Genomic DNA, 21,846 nt, shown 5'->3' with positions numbered 1-21,846 from the left:
TGCACTCTTCGTCTGCGATGACGGTCATTGCTGCGGTACCCTTCACGGCCATGACTCCTGCCTTCTTGCGGCGCTCAAGCATTTAGAGTGCTTCGAATGTCATTGTGATCAGAGTTCGGTTGATAACCATCCGGGCCGCATCAGTTTCGGGTGCTTGCAGACTTCCAGCACGTTGGGATTGCCACCCTTCCGAAGTTATATATTTTGATAGCCAGCCAGCACCTGAGGTTGCTGAATCAATCTGGAACGGAAAGAGTTCTGCAGCCACCTTCCATGAGCAGGTAATCGATCCAGTCTTCTTCGAAGGGTTTGTAGACGAAAGTGGGATGAGATGAAACCTGCTGTGATTGGTCGACTACCCACAAGGGCAGACCGCGGCCTCAATTCCCCTCGAATTCCGCACATCTTTCTCCTCAACAGCAAGATAATTTACCGTGTCTCGTTGGACGCATCCCACGCACTACTGGCTTGTATCCTTGCATCGGCTATCGTCTAAAGACTTGGCCATTGTCAAGATTCGAGACGCACCTCTTGCAAAGTGCGGAGTTGCTTGTGGGTGCCCCAGACAGTGGGCCCCGGACCGCGCACCCTGGACTTTATCAATTTCGTTCGCGGCTGGCCAGGGCTCCTTCACCCAATGTCGCACAAATATGTTTGGCATGTCCCGTCAGCCTTGAACGGGCGGCTGCAGACAGAGTGACGGCACCGTTCTTGTAATTGCCGACTTGCTCGTTCTGCTGGCTTGCTTCAAGTTGAGTGCTGCTCATAATTGACGAATTCCTGACTCGACTTGGGAAGACTTCGACTGGTTGCCGAGCCTCTGCAGACGCCGAGAGGTCCTGGACCCCGCAAATCAAGACCTGGCTCACGGCGTTCCCAGCAACAGGGGCACACGCAGCGCAGGACTATTGGACGTTGGCCAGCGGAATGACGATGGGGCCATTCCTCACGGGAGCCATTCTCGGCAGGGGGTGTCTCTTGCTGATAGTTGAGCCGACAATGTGATCAAAGGATTAAATACCCAGCTGGTCCTCCGGTCCTTGATTGAGGTGCCATTTGCCTCACAATTTTGACCTCTACTCATTGTTACCTGGCCTGTATAAATCCTAACATCTCCCAGCACATAGGTTGTGGTCGCAGCGTCCCTTCTTCGACAATGGTAGACAAGATAGTCGAGCGGTCCGAGATCGAAAACCTCCCTATGGACAAAGAACTTGCTGAGATGCAAGGCGTCAGCCTCAAAGACGATGCTCCCGAGATTGATCCTGTCCTGGAGAAGAAGCTCTTGCGGAAGACTGACCTCAATCTCATCCCCATCACGTTCATGCTCTTTCTCTGTGCTTTCATCGATCGGTAAGACTCGCCCTCTGCCCATGGACTGAGCCCCGAACACTGACAGCGCTTGTCTCATAGTATCAACATCGGCAATGCGCGTATTCAGGGTCTTGAGAAAGACCTTGATATGCATGGTTCCGACTACAACATTGCGCTCTTCATGTTCTTCATTCCATATATCCTGCTCGAGGTACCTTGCAATCTCATCCTGAAGCGAGTCCGACCATCAATATTCATCCCAACCATTATGGCTCTGTGGGGCGTTGTCACAGTTTGCCAAGGGGTCACAGGTTCATTTGCTGGCCTGGTCATTTGTCGAGTCATCATTGGCGCCCTCGAAGCAGGTTTCTTTCCAGGTTGTCTTTACCTCATTTCCATGTATGTCACTCCATGTTCTTCCGCAATTCACCTCTGATGAGACGGGCAGGTACTACAAGCGCCACGAACTTCAATGGCGATTCAACCTGTTCTTTTCAGCCTCAATCATTGCGGGTTCCTTCAGCGGTCTCCTAGCATATGCTATTGCACATATGGCAGGGATAGCAGGTTATGAGGGTTGGCGCTGGATCTTTATTCTTGAGGGCATTTTCACCTGCTTGGTTGCAGTCGTTTCATACTGGATCGTCCCGGATTGGCCAGAGACAGCGAAATTCTTGAAGCCAGAAGAGCGGGCGCTGTTGATCCGTCGTCTCAGAATGGATGTCGAAGATGCCAGAATGGACCATTGGGGAAAGCACACCGCGAAACGCGTGTTTGGTGATGTTAAAATCTATCTCGGGTCAGGAATGTCCTTTTTTGGTCTAATACTAAACTGACCTCGATAGCATTTTGATGTACCTCGGAGTCGTGACTACCTCGTACTCGGGTGCCCTGTTCACCCCGACCATCCTCAAACAGTTGGGATGGACGTCAATCCATGCCCAAGTCATGAGCATTCCCATCTTCGCCGTAGCGACTGTCTTTGCTCTCACAGTGGCGGTGATTAGCGATAGACTGCACCATCGATTCGGCTTCATCATCGCTGGCTGTCTTCTGGCGACCATGGGATATATTATCTTGTTGAACATGCATCGGGTCCAAGTTGGCGTCCGCTATTTCGCCTTGTACGCCGTCATAAGTGGCGGGTACATCGCTCAACCTGTTACGCTCGTATGGGTCAACAACAACATGTCGGGACACTATAAGAGAGCTGTAGCATCTGCCATGATGCCAGGAATAGGCAACATTGGCGGGATCATTGCATCGTAAGTCGCCTAGGTGGTTGCGGAAAGAAAGACGCTACTGACCTGTTTTCAGCAATATGTTTCTTACCAGCCAGGCACCTACCTACCCGCTCGGCTACGGTCTCGGATTGGGTCTGTTGTGGCTGTGTATACTGAGTGCGACGATCCATTTCTTGTTCGTTAGAAGAGAGAATAGACTGCGGAATGAGGGTCGGAGAGACGACAGGTATCAGTTGCCGGAGGACGAGAAGGGTAACCTCGGCGATGATCATCCAGCATTCCGCTTCACTTATTGATGGCGCCGGTGGTTCGAGGATCAAGAAGAATGCTGATTCCGCAACAGAGGGGGAATGAAATGGATAGTAAGGCGATTCAGTCTGGCTTAGCCGCGGGCAAGCGGAAACGTATATAAATTGACGATCGAGAATGATGGTTTCTTGCGGTGGACATGACATCCCGGCCTCGCAGCTTCCTGCACGCTGCTCATGCCGAGCCCATCAAGGTCGCCTGGTCCTTGTCGCGTGCATGTTCGCCAATAATCTTGAGCCAACTTGGTGAAGTTGTTGGAGAATAGAAAGCTGGTTGAGCCGCTCTTGGCTGCCAATTTTTGCCGTCCCGAGAGTGTTGTGTATTGATTCAAGAGGCCATCTTTGCATAGCTCACGGGCTATATGGCCTTGGACGACCCTCCACATGTCAACGAAGAGCCAAGCAATGAGAGAGTTGCACATACTCTCTGTCTGAGTCCTTCAGCATTCGTGTGGCCTTGGTGTGGTTCTCTATTATCCTGAGGCCTCATCCTCCAGGCTTGTGAGCCACACTCGCAACGCGTGCTGCCGTCCCCGGGACCAGGAGATTGTTATGTTGGAGATGCGCGATTCGTCTTCCTGCGAAGACAGTTCTTAATCTGTCTCACACGTGTTTCGTTGTCCCAATGACTTCTCCTCTCACTTTTTCCCAGTCAATGCTATTGTCCAGCTCTTGGTCTACCAGTCCAACAATGGTAATGTTGTCGCCTCGCACCAGGTAGAGGCCATGGCTGACTTCTGAGCTTGGTTCGGGGTCATCTGCTGGGCGTATGATGCGCTCGACAGTGTCGTTCAGGACGATGTTGGTGACTTGGTCGCATGATAGCAGGGTTCCAACCAGAGTGCGACCATCGACTGTAATGACCAGGACCTTTTCTACATAATGCCAGTGATTAGCCTAGAGTGAACGCGAAGATGACATGCTCAAGACTTACGGTCAATGTAGGATGTGAGAGACATGATGAGTTCGAGTGGTCGGGTGTGGGATGGAAGGCGCGACCCCAAATGGAATGGAAGGATAGAGCAGCAGCTCGGCGCGTTGACGGCGACTGCTGTGCTCGACGATCAAGGACAAATCATTCATACAATCCTCCAGTCAACAAGGATTGCATTGTTTTCGCAAATAGGCCGACAGTCAACAGCTGCTCACGGGAAAAAAAGTGACTCCAATCAATTCCATACGAATTTCGAGCTCCACAACAATTTCAACCTGCTGCTTTTTGCATCGCGATGTCATTCCTTTCTCGGGCCAACACACGGGCATTCACGGGTTTCATCACCATAGTAGGTTACGCCACGATTCATCCCTATTGTTACCCTGAGTCCCTGGGACACACGCCTTTCCAACGTCCATCTGCCCCATGGGGTACATTAGCTTCATGAACCATGCCGATCGTGACTAAAAGAAATCGACGTTGAGAACTATGCTGGTACATATCTGCTACCCTCCTGCTCCCTGATGCGCTGTCCGGTCAGAGTGCTTGTTAGAAAACGATGGACCAGAAGTCCTCCCCAAGTCTGGAGTCTCTGGTTGCACTCTGGCCGGTAGCGACTACTCTGAGCGAGCACCTTCCAGTGGGAGATTTGATCAGTCTTGCGAGACTAAGTGTCACTCTTCGCGCACTTCTTCATGGGTTCGGTCAGCCTCAGGATCTCTCTGTGCCTCCAGACCCTCGCCTGGTCCGGAAAGAATTGTTTCTTGGCGACCATGGTACACCATACTGGGAGAGGTTGAAAAGTCAAGCTCCTTTCGAGTGCTCATCTAAGGCACACACTAAAGGTGCAAATCCGAGACCTTGCCGTTACTGCTCAAGGCCCATTTGTTCGGCATGCATCGTCCGGTCGTCTTTTGCCAGAGGTCACGAGAACACCTTCCAGAACCGAACTCGATATCTTTGCAAGGACTGCTGGGACTCTGGAAGTCAGAGCCGTAACCATCGGTTTCCCCTTCATCCTTCATCACATTCCACGCACAAAAGGCAGTGGCAGGATCCGGACGGTAGCACCAAAGACTATTGTACTTGTACCCTCAAGGATGACGGCTGGCTCTGTCTCGACTGCAAAGATATGCAGAACTGGGAAGCAATCTCCACAGGGGAGACGCATTGCCACGGTCGTGGCTGTGGAGCAAGTCTTGACGCCGACAAAGAGCGGAGGAGAATTTGCCTATGGTGTGACAAAGCTCTCCCCAGACAAATCGGCGGCACGACCCGTCATCATTGGAACAACAAGCTGATCGAAGCTCGAGCTCGGAACGCCGCGTCGCGTCAAGCAGATATGGAAGAATACAACAAAAAGCGCCAAAAACTATTGACAATGTCTCGCAGAGATATGCGAGGGAATGATGCAGTCAAAGACGACCCAGATGCTGATCTTCCACAGTTTGTGAGACACCTCGACACGCTCAACTACCGCAGCTACATGGAAGAGTCCGCCGCCCCCAGCGGCGACAGTGTCTACGACTCAAAGCGTGGCTATTGGAGGTACAGCGCGCAATTCATTTTAGCAATGAGAGCTCGCTGTGATAAAGTACCAGCACCACCCGAGCTGGCTACCTTCAATCAAAAGGATGATACAGCACTCTGCTTTGCGCGGACCAATTCAGAGAAGTTGGAAGACGTCTTCTTACTTACAAGCATGGCTCCCTCTATGTCGGAAGAGCGTCTGAACGACTGGTGCAACCTCAAGGCCTTAATTCTTGAGCTTCTCCTCGTACAGAAGATGACTTATGAAACAACACAAAAGACCATGGGAGAAGAATATGATTTCTGGGCCAACACCAAGGGATATCGAAAGGTTCTCCATTTGTGGTACTCTCAAGGCCAGATTAGCAAGTATCGAAGAGGATCATCAGTCGACCGCGATGGCGACAAAGGTAGTCCTGGACCCTCCGACAACGATGACAGAGGTCTGAAGAGGATACCCACGATCGACAGTGATCTCGCTTCCATCTCCGAAGAGCCCAACCTGCGGCGAACAACGACCGCCTCGTCATTCTCCTCAACTTTTACAGATGCGGCCAAAGACGCTTTCGGTCTCAAGAGGCAGCGAGAACGGCGGTCAGTCTCTTCAATACCCGCCCCGGTCGACCAAACCAGTTCGGGCCGACCAGGACAGCTCATCCAAGCAACCACTCATTCTGCCACTGATATACAACCTAGTGACACGATCGCCGAGCCCGAGATCAACCCTCCTGCAGCCGATGAGGAGAACCCTCCACCATACTCACCAGATGGATGGATCTGGCCGTAAAAGCTTGATACCTAGGTAGTCAACAATACCAAAATAGTCTACAAGCACTTACGACCGACTGCTGAATTCAGGTCGAGTTGAGGGATCAAGTAGAACGAGAAGAAGGCAAGGCATGTGAGATTGCCGAGCCCATAAACAGCTTAAGACCTGATCCAAGAACTTGACGCAAACGCCATATGTATGTAGTGGGCAATTTATATTCCCTAACCCTTATTCGACGTACAGACGTGGGAGGGGGCAGGGCAGGCAGGCAGGCGACAACGACTCTCAATGAACCCAACAATATCTGACACGCTCTCCAATGTACTACCTTGTTTCACCTGTGCCTTTACCATCTCGACAGGGCTCCCTGTCCTTCTCAAACTTTCACCTCACCAGTCGCGAGCTGCAGGACTATTGACTCTGCTCGTCCAAGATGCTAGTGTCTGTGATCAACCACCCGCCTCTCCCGCAGTCCTGAACTGTCGTAGCGACACGAGACGCATCGCGATTTCGGCGATTCTTTGCACAACACAGCCACCATCGTATGCCGATTGCACCAAGACCAGCACAAATGGGCTGGACAATACTATCCTGACCCATCTATTCTTGGCCGAAACCCAGCGTCTCCTCGACAGCCGTCGACATCTTCGAGTTAAGAGCCTCGTACGTCTTATATGGAGGAAGATCAAGGCGATTGAAGCTGCAAACTCATTAGTGGACAAAACTTGTGGCAGATAGGGAATGAACGTACCAGGTATGACTCTTGGGAAGAGCGTTGATCTCGCCGGCCTTTTCGATAGTGAATCTTCTCGGCCCATCACTACCCTGCAGATCCTTGAAGCCGTTGACCGGAATTCTGCTCGTACCGGTTGCGAATTGCAACAGACGACTCTTCTGCTCCGCATCCCACGTCCGGACGACCTTCCAGAAGTTTTGGATAACTTCGTCTTGCTCTTGGTAACCACGGTAATCGGTGTGTTTTTTCCAGTCTTCAACGTCAATATCAGCGATACCCCCGATAAGCAGCTCGAGCTCGCGTTCGTCAAACACATTTACGAGATCGGCTGGAATCAGCTCGTTGAAACCTGTTATGAAAGCATTGAACTGTTCTTCGACTCGTTTGACAATCTTCCACTCGGTGACAAGCCTGGGTAAAGTCAGCATGGCGCTTGTCAAGGGTCAGAACGACGGTCACTCACTCAACGTATTCTCTCTTGTTTTCGTTTGTAACCGGAATATCGCGTCCACCGGGTTTCAAATCAATCGTTTTGGTCTCGCCAAACTGTTCGTCTTCAAGAGAGAAAGTTTGGTCAAGGATGTCAGTGATGTCGTTCTCCAAAGTCCACGTCAAATTCTTGTGATACTCTTCGTCGACACCCTCCATGTCGGCGATGTTGACTTTCTTCCGCAACATCATCTTGTAAAACGCTCCAATAAAGAACGAATCCAAGAAACGGCGGTGGAAAATGGCGAGTCCGACCACACGGCCAATAAATTTGAAGTAGTTGAGATGTTCTGGGTTGATACCAGAGTGAGGGTTGATTTGCAGGGTGTAGTTGTCGTGAGCTGAGTATTCGAACAAGCAATAGAAGGGGTTGAACATTTCGTGCGAGAGCAAGAAGAAAAATTCACTATATCATCGTCAGTATAAGTAGTAAGAGCGCTTCTGCAGCTGTACTCACCGAGAAAGCCCCCCATAGTCAAGACCGTCTTCGCCATCAAACTTGATCATTAACCGCTTCTTGAGATCCGTAGCGCTTTGTCTCATAATCTCAGCATACGAATCTTCGAAGATGGCACCACGTCGGACTTTGATGTGACACTGGCCCGATAGGATACGCAAAGCAGGTTGTGAGCGGAAGTAGATCAGTTTTCGACGGAAATCGCGCTTGTACTGTGGTACACCTTGGTCGAGGGAAGATGGCAGTCTCGGATCGTCCCAGGTCGTGGTCTTTGTATTGTGATCAACGAAGTAAACACGAGCCGTATTGGTCAATCGCATTTCCCAGCCACTAGGTAGCGGGCCGAGTTGTGAGACCGGCTGCTGTTGGATAGTGGTATTGTTTCCAGTCGGGTTGTTGCCATACATGCGGATGTACTGCTGTCTTCTTGGATCGACCCAAGTCGTGGTTCTGGTATTGTGGTCGACGAAGTAAGCTCTACCTTCCGGAGTATGTCTCATTTCCCAACCAGCAGGAAGTTCACCGGTTCCTGCGGTGGTCGCACCAGTGGCCATCATCGCTACCGCATTTCCTTGCTGAGGGGAGCCTTGACGGGACTCCTGAAGACTTGGAGAGTTGGCCCCAGTACGGTCTTCCGGCAGCATACGATTTTGGTGGCGTTGTCGCTCAATCTGCATGTTTGCTTCCACGCGTGTGCGTGCTTCGCTTTCGCTCAAGTGATTGGATGGCCTGGTCCAGGTAGTAGTTCTGGTATTGTGGTCAACGTAGTATGTTCTGCCTAGATTGTCCTCCCTGCGTTCCCATCCTGCGGGAAGACGTCCTTGACTGTCCTCAAATGAGCTGAAGCCGCCTGGCCTTGAGGGCCCAGCTGGCGGCGGTTGAAGACCTGCGCCATTCAGGGCAGTCGTGGAGGCCCTTGCCTCACCTGATCCGGTGGTGGCAGTCCGTGACGGAGCCGGGCTTCTATTCCGGACAGGAAGGGTCTGATTGACATTCGTCGAGCTCGAAAAAGGATTTGGGGGGCCGTTGGTGCTGGTTGCGGTACTTGGAGGAGGTCGATTTTGAGGATTGGGTGGCGGAGCACTGAGATTAGTGGATAGATTGACGATCAGCTTCCCGTGAACGACGAGATTATCGGTGGACTTCTTAAGGTCGCGGGTCAGCATCTCTGCGAAATCATCAGTATCAGTAGTCCCATGACTTCATCACAATCAGCGTACCATCTCCGCCCATGTCCAGGTCCATGACATCGCCAAGGCGAATGTTGATGACACCGAGGAATCCTTGATCCTTCTTCTTAAACTTCTTTTGGTCGAAGATCTGAATGGCTAAAATACTGTCCTCAGTGACTCGCCTGTGTCAAAAGGTCAGTATATGTCCCGCCTCTTCCCGGAGCATATATCACTAACATGTCAAAGGACTCATTCCAGTATGGATTAAGTGTTTTTCTGATGACTGACGTAGTCTTCGTCTGTTCGCCCGAGATTGTCGCAACAGCGAACGGGTCAGGAAATCCTTCAAGTCTGTCAATATGTGATTTTCGCAAGTCCATACACTTGTAACTCACTGAAGACATCTCTTTTGTATAAGCCGTCAGCAGCGATGACTAAACGAGGCCATGTTAGTATCGAGAAGACCGGTGAAGATTAGACGATTGACGCACTCGTAACTCGCAGATTGGGCTCTCTGTAGCACAGAAGTTAGTATCATTCCATAACCTCAAGTTCACGAAGGCCACGTACGCAGGCATGTTCGCTTCAGGCATCCTGGGTTGTTGACCACCCGAAGGCGGCTCGAAGATGCAGCCTGCGGCACCTCTTGCGGCGGGGTACAGATACTGCGTCGGTGCTGATGATGCGAGGAAACGTTCTCTTCTCTGGCGATGAGGGACGCCGGTGGGTATGTACTCGTCGACCTTATCACTGAGTGTTTTTAAACAAACGCGGCGTCGTATTCGCAAGGAGCCAGTCAGTGACGGAGGTCCCGCTCGAAGAGGCGCAGCTTGACAACTTTGAGGCGCTAAGGAGTTTGCGGGAAGGTTACGACGGCAGTACGGAGTCCAGGTTTTCTGTTTTCTGCCGTGAGGGACAGGCTCATGTCATGATCGCGTAATAACGATAAATAATGACAGTGCCGCCGCTTTCGTGTAGGATTTGAAAGACTCGACTACAATCGATTGTAGACGGTGGTGGAGGTTGGAATCAGACACTAGTTGAATAAGATCAGACCGAGACTTCGGGCTCCAAGCGTTCTTTCTATCGAGTCGCTTACATCATACCAAAGTACACGATTACGGTTGCAAAGAAGTGCGCGATAATGTCGCCAGCTTGATTATTTTATTTGATTGCAGCTCACAAAGTGTTCATTTGGTGAGAGATATTACATTCTGGTGGCAGTTACCTTTTGATATCCCAATGCTCTAGATTGGTCTGGCATCATTTCACCCTGTCGGTGATGGCATCCTCGCTGCTTGCCTGGAGAGATCCTTGCACCCTGGATATCTTCTCCCCTTCAGATGCATATGTTGGTATGCGCAGCACCCTCGAACCAGCTTGTATCGCCGCGTCCGCCTGAATTTAGTGCCCAAGCAAAATTCGTACCCATTGCTGCTTCAGGCTCGTCTGCATGGCGAGCTCTGTGACCTCAAATGTGTCACGTGCTTGCTGTATTGATGTTGTCGCAAGGCATGGCGGTAGCCCATCAATAAGGGGCGTATCCGCGGCCTCGACCTCGGAAGCCACCTCGGGGACTGCCTCGCGGTCCACCAAAACCACCGCCGTAGCCACCTCCCATGCCGCCTCGGCCTCCGAAGCCTCCGCGACCACCACCACGCACAGGGCCTCCTCGACCGCCTCCGCCGCCACGACCCCGACCCATGCCAGGAAGGTTGGTACGTTTCGGAACGACCTGCAGATAACTTGTCAGTCGACTTTCGTAATAGACAATGAAAGCACACCGACCTTGAGATTGCGGCCTTTGAAGACGCTCTCGTTGAGCACTAACGCCTGCGACACAAGTGCCGATTCTGAGAATTCCACATATGCATACCTGCGCGAAATCCATTAGCGATCCAGCTCTTGCCAGGTAGCATGAAGTGATTCAAGTTTGTAAAACAGCATCCCGCTCTTCAACAAGCCATATGCATAACAGTGCTTGGATTTTAGACCCACCCCTTTGGATGACCGGTGAACTTGTCCAACAGTATGGTGACTCGATTTATCGTGCCCGGTCCGCTTGCGAAATGTGCTTGGATCTCCTCAGGTGTAGCACTGTAGTCGACGTTGCCAACGAAGATACTTCTACCATCCACATCCTCTCGGTCTTCTCTTGGACCTGTCTCTGCTTGTGATTCAAGCTGACTCTGCATCTCTCGAAGCTTGGCCGCTTCCGACTCCATTTCTGCTACGCGCCGCTTCATGGCCGCGATCTCTTCCTATCATCAACATCAGAACAAGCTCTTTCTGTAAAGCCGTGACATGCGCCTTGCGCCAACTCGGACAGTGCCAGCGAGCAGCGACGACGACGAGTAAAGCTTACTTCTTCTTCTTCACCAACATCCTCCTGAGCCTCGACACGGTCGTCGCGCACGTCAAGTTCGTCAGGCATGTTGAAGGTTTGTGTGTGATAATGGTAGGTGGTGGAAGGTAAGGATTCGACGTGAAGGGGTTGAGCAGATGTAGTTATGAGGCCAACTCGACAGGGTGATGTGTTGTTCTTTGAATAGGTCTGAATGAAGTAGGTGAGATGCGATTAACAAAGGACAGAAGAATGTCTCAAATGAGGTGATGGTATTGTCCAGGCTGAAAGTGAGGTTTACAAGAGTGAAGACGATGTCGCCAACGGCACTTTTAATTCGGCTGGTCACGGTTGCTGTAGCCTGTAGCCTGGTAGCCTGCATTTAGCTCCAAGAGCCGCAAGCGGTTCCTGCCAAGGCCGAACAAAGGTAAAGACAGCCCCGGATGTGGAGTCCTCCCCTGGGAACGACTAGACACGCTTTTCACCGTCGAAACTCTGGGTTGATATTGTTCACGCACTCCATACGCGTTGCTTATGGCTCAACGAGGCAAACCGGTAAGCGGATGTCTTTCCACCCATATAATGGCTGCGATTCCTGGTACAGTCATCGACAAAGTTGTGGAAGGTGATATACATGTCAATCTATCAGCTACCTAACAAGCCTGTGGCCGGAAGAAGTGGCACACCAAAATATATCATTCACTATTGTGACCCGGTAGTCCGCCGCTCATAGGGCAAGGGCACCAGCTCTAGCATCCAGGCGTCCTAGCTTGCAGTCAAGGTATCCGTCGTTGCGAACCTGCTGGACGTACTTCATGTCAGACGGTGCCACTTTCCTGAAAACAGCATCGCTAATATCCTCTTGCACGTGAGAGCCTTCAAGAAACCGAACCCGAATTATCGGAGCAGTCAAAGATCTTCGAGATCAATCCATCAGCGAACGCCTCCTTGATGGCTTCAGAAACGCCATAGCTACGAGCGTGTTAGCTTTGAAACAACGATTCATCATCAAGATATGACTTACGTTCCGCCCACCACCATAAACAGTCCAATTATGACGATAAGAATGTGCGCACCATAGGTCAGCATCTGAGAGGTTGTGCCCTTTCGATACATCTTGTAATCGTACATCCAAAGCATCGCAGGGAATATCAGACTGAATGGCGCAAAGCAGAGCGACCCTGCCAGGCCGAGCAAGTAGTTGAGGATCGGGACTGCTTCAGCAACAATGAAGCCGAGAACTCCGAGAATCAAGTTGCTCCCAAGCCAAGTTGTCCAGTGAACGGCGGTATTGGCCTGCAGATGGCTCGAATTACGCAGAATGCGCACAAAGATGAGTTTGGCTGCGACGTGCTGGTAGATGCCAACCCCAATTACCAAGCCCGGGAGAGCGATCCCATATGAGATCTTCTTGAAGAGAGTTCCAGCACTACCGAAGGCAGGAGTGGCCAGCCACTGACCACACCAACGGTAGATGACCAACGAGAAAGTCAAATACATGGCTCCGACGAGGATGCCTGCCACAATGCAGGCCTTGCGATAGTCCCGTGGCTTCCGCATTTCCGAAATGACAGGCAAATACATCTGAGATCCACTGCCACTAATGAAGATGTTTGCGCTGGCGGTTATCCCAGCGACGAAGCCAGGATACGCAATCGCCGTGTACCCGAGGTCGAAATCGCCCGTCTGCGGCGCGGCGGCAGGTCTCGCCTGCTGTGTCACCGCAACCACGAAGATGAATACAGCAATAAAGAACGTCGTGAAGCCCAGCCAAGTGAGCCAACCGAGGCGTGAAAACGTGCGGACGGACGAGAAGATGGTTATCAGCACGGCGGACACGAAGCTGAAGACCACCGTGCAAGCGCCATGGTTCGACAGCGCATTGAAAGCCGTGGAGCACGACACGATGCCGGCCGCCGTGATAAGGATCTGAGCCACGAGAATCTGAAGAGTCACCAACTCTTTACCAATGCGACCCCACATAAGACCGCACATATCTGCAAGAGCTGTTCGTCGTGTCAGACAGAGAAGCACCACAAGCCAGGCTAGAGCTTTACTTACTATGACATTCAGGATGATTGTTGCGAAAGTCACCTAGGATCACCGCCGTATCTGCACTTCCAGTCAGAGCCAGTATCGCACTGTGAAGACATGAAATACTCACAGGTATTCAGGACTTCCCATCCCACGATGGACAGCGCACCTCCGACGGCTCCCAGTGTTGCCATCGCACCAGGCACAGCCAGGATACTCATGGCAAACTGGATCTTGAGAAAGATGATTGTGGCCCGCTGCCAGCTCACAGTCCGGAATTTGACGCCCTCGCTGTCATCGTGGAAGATCTCACGCGCCTCTAGAGCGTTCACTTTCTCCACGGGTGCAATATCATCTGACGTAGCCCTGCCAATGGCATCGTTGTCGATTGCAGCTGCGTTCTTCTCGTAAGTCGCCATCTTTGTTAGCCGTTGCTCGTTGCTTGACCAAGAGGAACGAAAGCAGGAAGAAATTGAGACTACACTACTGACGTGGTGGGTTACGGGGTAGATATATTTCCACTTTTTCTATCGACGCCAGACATACAAGCTCGGTACTCCGTTGGCGCTATCAAGACCCCTACTAATTTTCGGACATATCCCCTAGAGTTTACCAGTATCTCTATCGCAACAGGTGCAGCCCATAATCAGTCGCCCATGATAAGCGGAAGAGCTGATCCGCTGCACCTATCTATCCGCAGGAGGCGGCTAGTGCACCGTCTGGATGCGATTTGCGAAAGTCGATTGAACATCCCGAGCAAGAAATGGGCCAGCCCGGTGGTTGTCGATCAGTCAAAACCTATTGCAAACCACCTGCTTGAATAGGTAAGACTGTGCGTGATTGTGGTAAGTATACAGAACTCAAAGCGGGGCTTGCCATGCCTGCCAATGCTTGAGACAGAACTCCAGTTGGTTTCAGGCTCGTGGTTCAGAGCCCAGAGAACTGCCGATAACGAAATTCAACACCGAAAACAAGTCCACTCTTGATTTCTTGATATAAACCACAACCACAGGCTACAGTGTCGTGCAGTGTCAATATTCTTATCAGTCGACCTTGGCAATGCAAATCTATTTCGCTAAAGTCTACGCCTGGTAGATATCACGGGCACTCTTAGCACATGTCGACGCTGAGGTACCAAATCCCAAATGCAAAGTCACTGCGAGTCAACCCTGCGGAAGTGCAAGTCATACAGAATCATCAGTCATAAAGAGTTTGTGACAAACCTAGATAAATGTTTCAGTAGCACCCTATGGAAGTTAGATAACCCTGAGCGAGGCATTTGCTTGAGATCCGTAACATCGCTACGAGGCCACTGCCGCGAGCTTCAACCGTGAAGCATTGCTCTTCCCACCAGGCAATTCAGATGCAGCCCTTAAAACCGCGCGTAAAATGCTATACCGATGCCGAGACATACCACGCTATGCAAGATATGAAAATCAAACCTTAGCATTCCACTTCCATTTCCATCCCAAACAAGCCCAGCGACTCAGACTGAACGTAACCAGTACCAGCCCCAAGACAGCACACATGAACCCAACCATGACCTGTGGTCCAACAGTCTCAACCAGTTCACCACTGATGGGCACACAGACGAGCGTGGCCAGCGAGGCAATGAAGTACATCGTACCATAGTACCTGCCGAACTGCTCCGCCTCGCACAATTGGCCAATGCAAGCGGGCGTCAATGCCATCCAGGACCCGGTACCAAACCCGAACAAGGCGCAAAAAGCGTACAATGCCGCAAGGCTGGTCTCGCCGAAAGGCAACCACAGAGCCAACATCAAAATCAACGTAAAAACAATCATGATCAAAAGTGTATTGAAACGCCCAATGATGTCCGAGACGTAACCCGGGATAATGCGCCCAATGCAAGAGACGCCATTCATGACCGCAATGATGTAAAAGCCGGTGTCGACGGGGTACTTGCCGCTGTAGTTGGCGTACGTGGGCAGAATGCCGAGGGCGCCAAACAGCACAATCTCAAAGCCAAAGACGGTGATGGTGAAAAAGGTAAACTTCAGGTCGCCGAACAGCTCCAGCGAAATGATTTTTGCCTTCTTCGCAGCTGGCGATGGCGGCAGTCTAGGCTTCATGAGGATGTTGCTGAGTATGAGGCACCCCATGATCATAAACGCGAGGATTCGCATTGACCATGCGTAGCCGTACTTGGGAAAGCTGCTCCTCAAGACCAGCGGATATGCTATTCCGCCAAAACTCGATCCACACATTGCAATGCCGACGGCGAGTCCTCTTCTCCTTTTGAACCAGTGACTCACCACTGCCATGCTGGTCGTGGTCAACGTGGCCCCAGCAATCCCACCCAGGAAGCCCAAGCACAGCAAGAACTGCCAATAGGTCTTGCACTCTGCCAGCAAGAACATCATGGCGGTGTAAGCGACGCTGCCGATCAAAGCCAGCCAACGGGGCCCATAGCGGTCAAAGAGCGGTCCGACCCAAATTCCCAGGCCGAGTGCAAGATAGACAAAGACTGATGGTATCCAGCCAATGTCCCGTGATGTGTAGTGCGAAAGCTGATGCTGTTGAAGGAACTCCTGAATTGTGCCGATGGCGACCATGAAACCAAACGAAACAAACAGCGCGAGGAAGGAGCCTGCTAGCACAAGCCAAGCCTCCAAGCCACCTTCAGGAAAGTCGTCGTCTGGAGCGACTGCACTCGACCTCTCAACGTCGATAGGGATGCCTTCTTGTCCATGGTTTTCGGTTTCTGGTTGATCTTTGGCCTCGGTCGGCTCAGAAGCACAATGACTGGATCTGGTTTCCCGTGCTGGAGGCTGTGCATCAGCTGCTACCTCGTGCTTTCCTTCATGATCTGTCACAATGGGTGGTACCGCTGACGAGGCAACTGCATCCATTGAGCGAAACGAGTGGAAAGAGAATATGCAAAAGGAATGATGGAAGGATGCTGAAGAGCTGTGACAGCAGTCAAGAGAAAAGTCGTTTGTTAATATTGATCGTCATGCACGCCCTTCACAAGAGACTAGCACATCAAAAATCGGCTTTCGCTTACCCCATTTGTGGGAGTTTTCGGTGGAAAAGTGGAGAGACAAACACACCCTCGACAAATGTGTGGAGGGCTGCAGCCGCTCTTCTCCGTAGGCAAACATGGCAATTTGTGATGTGTTCGACCACCAACACTGGAACCAACACTGGCTATCATAGGAATGGTAATGGCCCGTTCGAACACAGCAGCACGTTTGGCTGGGGAAGCAAATGGTCGGCCTGATCTCTCGCTCGATCATGTTCTGACATGAGCCCCTATTCTCTGGCTCAGACTTGCCTTTTTCACAACTTCACTGGTCGACTCGGCGGTTGCAGTTCATGATGAAGCTGCATCCAGCACGTGTCTTCTTACCTCAGAAGTATCTGTGACTTGTCATCATTGCCATGATTGGGGTCGTATGGGAAGCCCAGCACAAGCGGGAGCCCACTGAGTCCTTCTTCAACAAGTGCACGACGCGACATGCCTAGCCGTCCGGCAGTAGGACGTCGGTGCCCTTCGTCCGTCCTTTGCCGACGTCCATCTTGGCCGTGCGTGCACCGAATTGGATGGCTCTTTTCCGTTCGGTTGCAGCCGTTGTGACACCAAGTTCCCATAAGGCTAGTCGCAGCAACATTTTGGCGGGTTCAAGGTCCTCAGGCTTATGCACTTTGCCAGCCGTTTCGTAATGCTTTGGGACAGGCTTACCATCTCGGAAACCAGTCTTTTCCCAAACAGGTAGACCCAAGGAGAATTCTACAAAATCCTCATCCAGGTAGGGATAGCGGATCTCTTTGCCCCAATGACTCATGACGCGGTCGTCACGACCAAGATTCCGAGAGCCAATGCGATTGAAGTCAAGCTCGAGCTCGTTTGCAAGCTCAGCATAACCTCCACGGGCGAAAGCAGCTGCATGTCGAGAGTATCCAGCATATAGTTCATCGGCACCCAACCCCGAAAGCAGAACTCGAGCCGTCGAGATAGAATGTTGTGTCTTCTGAACGGGCGGTTGATTCTCTGCAAGCTTTCCGAAGCCGCGTGAGGCAAAGTAAAGTGCCATGGCAATAGACAGGTCCATTTCAGTATTGTGCGGGTGCATGAGCTTGATGATTGTGTTCTTGTGGGCAAGCGACTCCAAGTACGGGACGTCAATGGCCACGAATCTCCATGTTCTCTCGGGGCAGACACGGCAAATTTCTGCAAAACTAGAGCGCCCTGTAGTTCGGTCAGGGCAGAGCTCATAAGCCGTGTCGACGCTGGTGCCATTCGCGGCAATAGAGCGTGGATTTTCGAATGCCACATTGAGCAGATCTATCACTTCAGTACATGGCAAGATGTCGTGGATTAGCCGAGCGATGAGCGTACAGTCTAGGCCGCCCGAGAACAATATGGCCACTTTGGCTGAGTCGAGCTGTAAATGTGAAGGGCGATGCTCTGGGATGTCGTTCACTCTCAGGGCTACAGCATTCCGCAAATGGTCGATGAGTTGTCGGACACTTGCAGTAGAAGGGATCATTGATGGAGATTCGACAGGTAAAGCCTTGTTCATTGTGGGTGGAACGTCTAGCCATGGCAACTGTCCCAATGTGATTTGGCCATTCTTGAGGGTGAGATAATGGATTGCGTCGGTAGACACTTCTTCGAATGTCGTCCTGCGACCCGGAGTACTGATACTAGACAGGGTCAGCGAGCCAGCGTCAGATCGATCGACGAGGAGAGACCGGCGTCCTAGCCTGTCTCGCCCATAATAAACGGTATGACTGGGCGCGTCATAAAATACAAACGAAAAAGGGCCTGCTATGCTTGCAAGAACCTCGGAAATGTGCTGGTGACGTTCATCCTCGTGAGTTCGACTAGCCTGACGGAGCAGATTCCAAATGTATGCAGAATCATTGCCTTGCACTTCGAGGCTACCTGTTTTCCAGGCCTCACCGTTCCAGCAGAAGTGGGAGCCGGAGGATGAATCAACTAAAGGCTGGACTTGAACTTGATCTCCGCGCAGTGCCAGTACAGAAGAGACGAATGTCAAGTAAATATTCGCTTCGCGATCATCTGAGTCAGAAGCATGCAGAATCTTGTAGCTGTCTGGACCTCGTGCCTGCAGTGCGTCCGTAGTCTCCTGATCTGGCAACCGCGGGCGGACTTTCGCTGCAGAGAAGAAGATGCCACACATTCAGCTGGTAGCACCAGTCCAAGCGTTTGCTGCGCGGAATGTACGATAAGTCGGTATGGTGGGAAATTCCAGACGTCAAAAGAGGTGAATGAAGACCAGAGGCTGATGCCAAGAGCGACCAGTCGCGGAAGCAATTCGGCCGCTACTGTGGTCCTTACCAGGGCTGATCACGCGGCGTCGACTGGCGTCATGCGCTCCCTGCTTTTGATGGGCGGCCTCGTTGCAGTCTGACATCCGAAGCCTCAGTGTTATGCAGGGGTTCTTGTGCCTATCTTGTACAGCAACGGAATCATTGATTGACACCACGGCCTCCTCGTCGTCCTTATCAGTCTCCCAACAAATCGACACATTGCCTATCTCCAACACAGCGATCCCTCAGATTACGTCTCCTTGTATACAGTGTACCGATAGTCCAGTGATGCGCTTGGAACAACACTAAACAGATCAAGGACCACAAGCCTGCCATTTGGAGCATGAAGGTTTAGCGGCGTCTCGAGAAGCATCGTATCCTGTACTTTCGATGTCATCGGACGGCAACCATGCCATGGATGCCAAACAGGAAACCCTTTCGGCGGAAAGCGGTGGAAATCTAATCGATCTCGACGACGAGTCTCATGGCGACAGCGTCAGTCAAAGAAATGCGCAGGGCGCATCAGATATCAGAAAAGAGGGAGCAACTCCCAATATCACCATGAAACTACAAGGTCTCAGCCTGGACCCCAACAAAGCCATTTCAGAAGATGCCTCTCAGCCGAACAAAGTTCTCCAGCCGACTCCTCCGATCTCAGGCCCATCCTCAGCCAGTGAGAAACAATATCTCGACCCTACGCCGAAAACGCCTACGGTCTCGAGACACCCCTCGGTGCGCGCTGCTACCGAAGAGTACAACGAGAAAGATCCGGCGTATGCTCAAGACCCCCAAGATGGCACACTGGACGTTCCGCATCAGGGCGCTGGTAGAGATAATGAAGTGGAATCGACGTCCGAAATACAGAGTATCATGGACCAATTTGACGATGCTTCTATAGCTCCGTCGAAAGAAGATATCATGTCCCCTAGGCAGGACATGGCTGGACCTATCCTTGGAACACCACAACATCATCCGCCTCGAAGGTCTAGTCTCGATCATCTCCTGTCAAGAGATCTGGACGCTATTGCGTCCTCGCCTGTGGCATCTCAATCTGAGAAACCTTTACCTTCTCCGCCATTAGTGTCTCCGACTAGCGAGGACAAGACTCTAAGAAGACCTTCCCTCAAAGGGCCGACAGCAGCCTCAACGACTTCGTTGATTCATCAACCACCCCCGCCTGAACCGGATCCTGAACTGCCTTTCGACTTCCATAGATTTTTGGAGCAACTGCGACACAAATCGGCAGATCCCGTGGCCAAATTTCTGCGGTCCTTCCTGACAGAATTCGGCAAGAAGCAGTGGATGGTGCATGAACAAGTCAAAATTATAGGAGATTTCCTCGCTTTCATCACAAACAAGATGGCTCTATGCGACGTATGGCGGGAAGTGTCAGACAATGAATTTGAAAATGCCAAAGAAGGAATGGAAAAGCTTGTCATGAACAGATTATATTCGCAAACATTTTCGCCCGCGATTCCACCGCCACCCACTCAGGCATCACGATCGCGCTCGAGGGGAAGACGGAAGGAGCAAGAGAAAAATCCTTTGCCCGGAAGACGCGGTCAACATCAGGAAGATGTGGAACGCGATGACATCCTTGCTCAAAAGATACGTATTTACAGCTGGATCCGTGAAGAACACCTGGATCTGGAACCCGTCGGCCCGAATGGAGAAAGATTTCTGAGGCTTGCCCAGCAAGAGCTACTGAAGATCAAGGGGTATCGAGCTCCAAGAGACAAAGTTATTTGTGTTCTGAATTGTTGCAAGGTGATCTTTGGATTGTTGAAGAATGCAAAGAGCTCGGATACTTCGGCTGATGCATTTGTGCCACTTCTCATTTACGTCGTCCTCCAAGCCAATCCAGAGAATCTTGTGTCGAATGTACAGTATATTCTGCGGTTCCGGAACCAAGACAAACTCGGAGGGGAGGCTGGCTACTATCTCTCGTCTCTGTCCGGGGCTATCCAGTTCATCGAGAATTTGGATCGTACGACTTTGACCGTCAGCGACGAAGACTTTGAGCGCCACGTCGAGCTGGCTGTTTCAGAGATTGCCGCGCAAAATCGCGAGGCCGAGGCGCTAAGTCCGCGTTCCTTCCGAGAGAAATCGAGCATCGCCGAGCCAGAATTGACGCCCAGAAACTCCATGGACGTGGTTTCTAGTAGCCCCCAGCGCAGAGAGCCGAGCCGACTGAACAGCAGCTCGGAAGTCGGCTCGGAAGATGGCGTTACTGGAATTCTACGATCGATTCAGAAACCTCTGTCTTCAATTGGGCGCATTTTCTCCGACCAGGATACCTCTCAAGAACACAGGTCTATTCCACTGCCAGTACCACAGACGGGTGCACGGTTAAGTCCATCAGTGTTCCAGCCTCCACCTGATGGAGGAGCCCCATCGTACGATGCCCAAGAAGCAGCAGCAAGGCAGGCGAGCGCAGAAGCTGCAGAGGCACGACGTATCCAGAGACAAGAGCACAGGACTGTGGTTGAGACATTGTGCGGGATGTTTCCAAACCTTGATAAAGAAGTCATCGATGATGTTGTGCGGCAAAAAGAAGGCAGGGTTGGTCTGGCGGTGGACGCATGCTTGTCTTTGACCGCTGGTGGCTAGAAGCCGAGACACAATTGCGACATACCGTGATCGTGCGTCACAACAACGAAAGATTGGGGGTTCGTACTCGCCAGAGTCCAGTGATAGAGCTGACGACTCGATGAGGACCCTCGACCATTGCTTCAAGCTATGATCTTTGTCTACCGTCCGCATACCATTGCTCTCTTGACCAGCAGTGTGCGGACCGGAGGCGGTGTCGTAGGCTTCGGCCACGACGGGCCAGTTTCAGTCGCTGGCTAGTGGCCGACAAGACTGCACTCAGCTTGCGGCACCTGCCCGAAGTGATGGAGATGGAGACAAAATACTCGCAACCACGGGTGCCTGAAGATGGGGTGAGGTTGTTCCATGACGGCTTGCGCCCGTAGCAATCTCTGTCAGCCTCGTATAACAGTCTTGCTTGTAGGTCATATTTGATAAATGAGGGAGCACATATACGGCCGAATCACACTTAGAGGATTAGGACTCATGCACATTTGCTCTGCCCTTGCAATAATCAGAACTTGACGTTTCTCGTTACCCGTCTTGATCGTCGATCACCAGCATCACAGGGCACGGAGATCTGATTGCCATTTCATACAGTGTTGAGCCGGAGAGTAGGGCGGAT

The 21,846-nt window shown here is 51.6% G+C and overlaps 9 protein-coding genes across 9 annotated transcripts; 3 read left to right on the top strand and 6 right to left on the bottom strand.

Annotated features, from left to right (window-relative positions):
* Positions 1-1,156: 1,156 nt before the first annotated feature.
* On the top strand, positions 1,157-2,854 carry EDD37DRAFT_559138 (retrograde regulation protein 2; the record flags this gene model as incomplete). Its single annotated transcript, XM_062813780.1, has 5 exons — positions 1,157-1,353; positions 1,414-1,713; positions 1,763-2,113; positions 2,160-2,579; positions 2,632-2,854. 5 exons carry the CDS (start codon positions 1,157-1,159, stop codon positions 2,852-2,854), a joined length of 1,491 nt encoding a protein of 496 aa, XP_062675442.1.
* A 563-nt stretch (positions 2,855-3,417) lies between these two features.
* On the bottom strand, positions 3,418-4,254 carry EDD37DRAFT_58910 (uncharacterized protein). Its single transcript, XM_062814489.1, has 2 exons — positions 3,801-4,254; positions 3,418-3,741 (listed from the first exon to the last, which is right to left on the bottom strand). The coding sequence occupies exons 1-2, from the start codon at positions 3,823-3,825 to the stop codon at positions 3,470-3,472; spliced, it is 297 nt and encodes a 98-aa protein (XP_062675441.1). The 5' UTR covers positions 3,826-4,254; the 3' UTR covers positions 3,418-3,469.
* Positions 4,255-4,359: 105 nt separating this feature from the next.
* Positions 4,360-6,117, top strand: EDD37DRAFT_645307 (uncharacterized protein; the record flags this gene model as incomplete). Its single annotated transcript, XM_062817619.1, has 1 exon — positions 4,360-6,117. The coding sequence occupies one exon, from the start codon at positions 4,360-4,362 to the stop codon at positions 6,115-6,117; it is 1,758 nt and encodes a 585-aa protein (XP_062675440.1).
* A 291-nt stretch (positions 6,118-6,408) lies between these two features.
* EDD37DRAFT_57434 (E3 ubiquitin-protein ligase hula) lies at positions 6,409-10,013 on the bottom strand. Its single transcript, XM_062814384.1, has 9 exons — positions 9,524-10,013; positions 9,445-9,467; positions 9,349-9,387; positions 9,191-9,296; positions 9,002-9,135; positions 7,782-8,949; positions 7,299-7,730; positions 6,851-7,246; positions 6,409-6,799 (listed from the first exon to the last, which is right to left on the bottom strand). The coding sequence occupies exons 1-9, from the start codon at positions 9,544-9,546 to the stop codon at positions 6,700-6,702; spliced, it is 2,421 nt and encodes an 806-aa protein (XP_062675439.1). The 5' UTR covers positions 9,547-10,013; the 3' UTR covers positions 6,409-6,699.
* EDD37DRAFT_57433 (uncharacterized protein) lies at positions 10,014-11,805 on the bottom strand. Its single transcript, XM_062814381.1, has 4 exons — positions 11,319-11,805; positions 10,952-11,214; positions 10,742-10,829; positions 10,014-10,688 (listed from the first exon to the last, which is right to left on the bottom strand). Exons 1-4 carry the CDS (start codon positions 11,385-11,387, stop codon positions 10,482-10,484), a joined length of 627 nt encoding a protein of 208 aa, XP_062675438.1. The 5' UTR covers positions 11,388-11,805; the 3' UTR covers positions 10,014-10,481.
* Positions 11,806-12,058: 253 nt separating this feature from the next.
* On the bottom strand, positions 12,059-13,750 carry EDD37DRAFT_585679 (amino acid transporter; the record flags this gene model as incomplete). Its single annotated transcript, XM_062814456.1, has 4 exons — positions 12,059-12,269; positions 12,322-13,303; positions 13,359-13,409; positions 13,462-13,750. The coding sequence occupies 4 exons, from the start codon at positions 13,748-13,750 to the stop codon at positions 12,176-12,178; spliced, it is 1,416 nt and encodes a 471-aa protein (XP_062675437.1). The 3' UTR covers positions 12,059-12,175.
* A 1,017-nt stretch (positions 13,751-14,767) lies between these two features.
* Positions 14,768-16,704, bottom strand: EDD37DRAFT_671374 (MFS transporter, MCP family, solute carrier family 16, member 10; the record flags this gene model as incomplete). The annotated part of the gene is made up of 1 exon (XM_062819409.1): positions 14,768-16,704. Exon 1 carries the CDS (start codon positions 16,202-16,204, stop codon positions 14,768-14,770), a length of 1,437 nt encoding a protein of 478 aa, XP_062675436.1. The 5' UTR covers positions 16,205-16,704.
* Positions 16,705-16,816: 112 nt separating this feature from the next.
* Positions 16,817-18,502, bottom strand: EDD37DRAFT_559557 (asparagine synthase; the record flags this gene model as incomplete). Its single annotated transcript, XM_062813797.1, has 1 exon — positions 16,817-18,502. One exon carries the CDS (start codon positions 18,500-18,502, stop codon positions 16,817-16,819), a length of 1,686 nt encoding a protein of 561 aa, XP_062675435.1.
* A 377-nt stretch (positions 18,503-18,879) lies between these two features.
* On the top strand, positions 18,880-21,574 carry EDD37DRAFT_57381 (uncharacterized protein). The gene is made up of 2 exons (XM_062814373.1): positions 18,880-21,301; positions 21,348-21,574. The coding sequence occupies exon 1, from the start codon at positions 19,023-19,025 to the stop codon at positions 21,240-21,242; it is 2,220 nt and encodes a 739-aa protein (XP_062675434.1). The 5' UTR covers positions 18,880-19,022; the 3' UTR covers positions 21,243-21,301; positions 21,348-21,574.
* The last annotated feature ends 272 nt before the right edge of the window (positions 21,575-21,846 follow it).

Source organism: Exophiala viscosa, assembly GCF_022695815.1.
Source record: "Exophiala viscosa unplaced genomic scaffold EDD37scaffold_1, whole genome shotgun sequence".
Taxonomy (NCBI): domain Eukaryota; kingdom Fungi; phylum Ascomycota; class Eurotiomycetes; order Chaetothyriales; family Herpotrichiellaceae; genus Exophiala; species Exophiala viscosa.
The sequence above is the reverse complement of the archived record's forward strand: the minus strand, read 5'-3'. Positions and strand labels throughout refer to the sequence as shown.

Bases quoted from the DNA above. Each gene is read 5' to 3' on its own strand.
- EDD37DRAFT_58910 (XM_062814489.1), bottom strand. From the start codon at position 3,825: ATGTCTCTCACATCCTACATTGACC. The intron at 3,742-3,800 runs GTAAGTCTTGAG...GGCATTATGTAG, and splicing joins TCTCACATCCTACATTGACC to AAAAGGTCCTGGTCATTACA.
- EDD37DRAFT_57434 (XM_062814384.1), bottom strand. From the start codon at position 9,546: ATGCCTGAAGCGAACATGCCTGC. The intron at 9,468-9,523 runs GTACGTGGCCTT...TCTGTGCTACAG, and splicing joins CCTGAAGCGAACATGCCTGC to AGAGCCCAATCTGCGAGTTA. The intron at 6,800-6,850 runs GTACGTTCATTC...ATGAGTTTGCAG, and splicing joins CTTCCCAAGAGTCATACCTG to CTTCAATCGCCTTGATCTTC.
- EDD37DRAFT_57433 (XM_062814381.1), bottom strand. From the start codon at position 11,387: ATGCCTGACGAACTTGACGTGCGCGACGACCGTGTCGAGGCTCAGGAG. The intron at 11,215-11,318 runs GTAAGCTTTACT...TGTTGATGATAG, and splicing joins ATGTTGGTGAAGAAGAAGAA to GAAGAGATCGCGGCCATGAA. The intron at 10,689-10,741 runs GTCGGTGTGCTT...AGTTATCTGCAG, and splicing joins TCAAAGGCCGCAATCTCAAG to GTCGTTCCGAAACGTACCAA.
- EDD37DRAFT_57381 (XM_062814373.1), top strand. From the start codon at position 19,023: ATGTCATCGGACGGCAACCATGCCATGGATGCCAAACAGGAAACCCTT.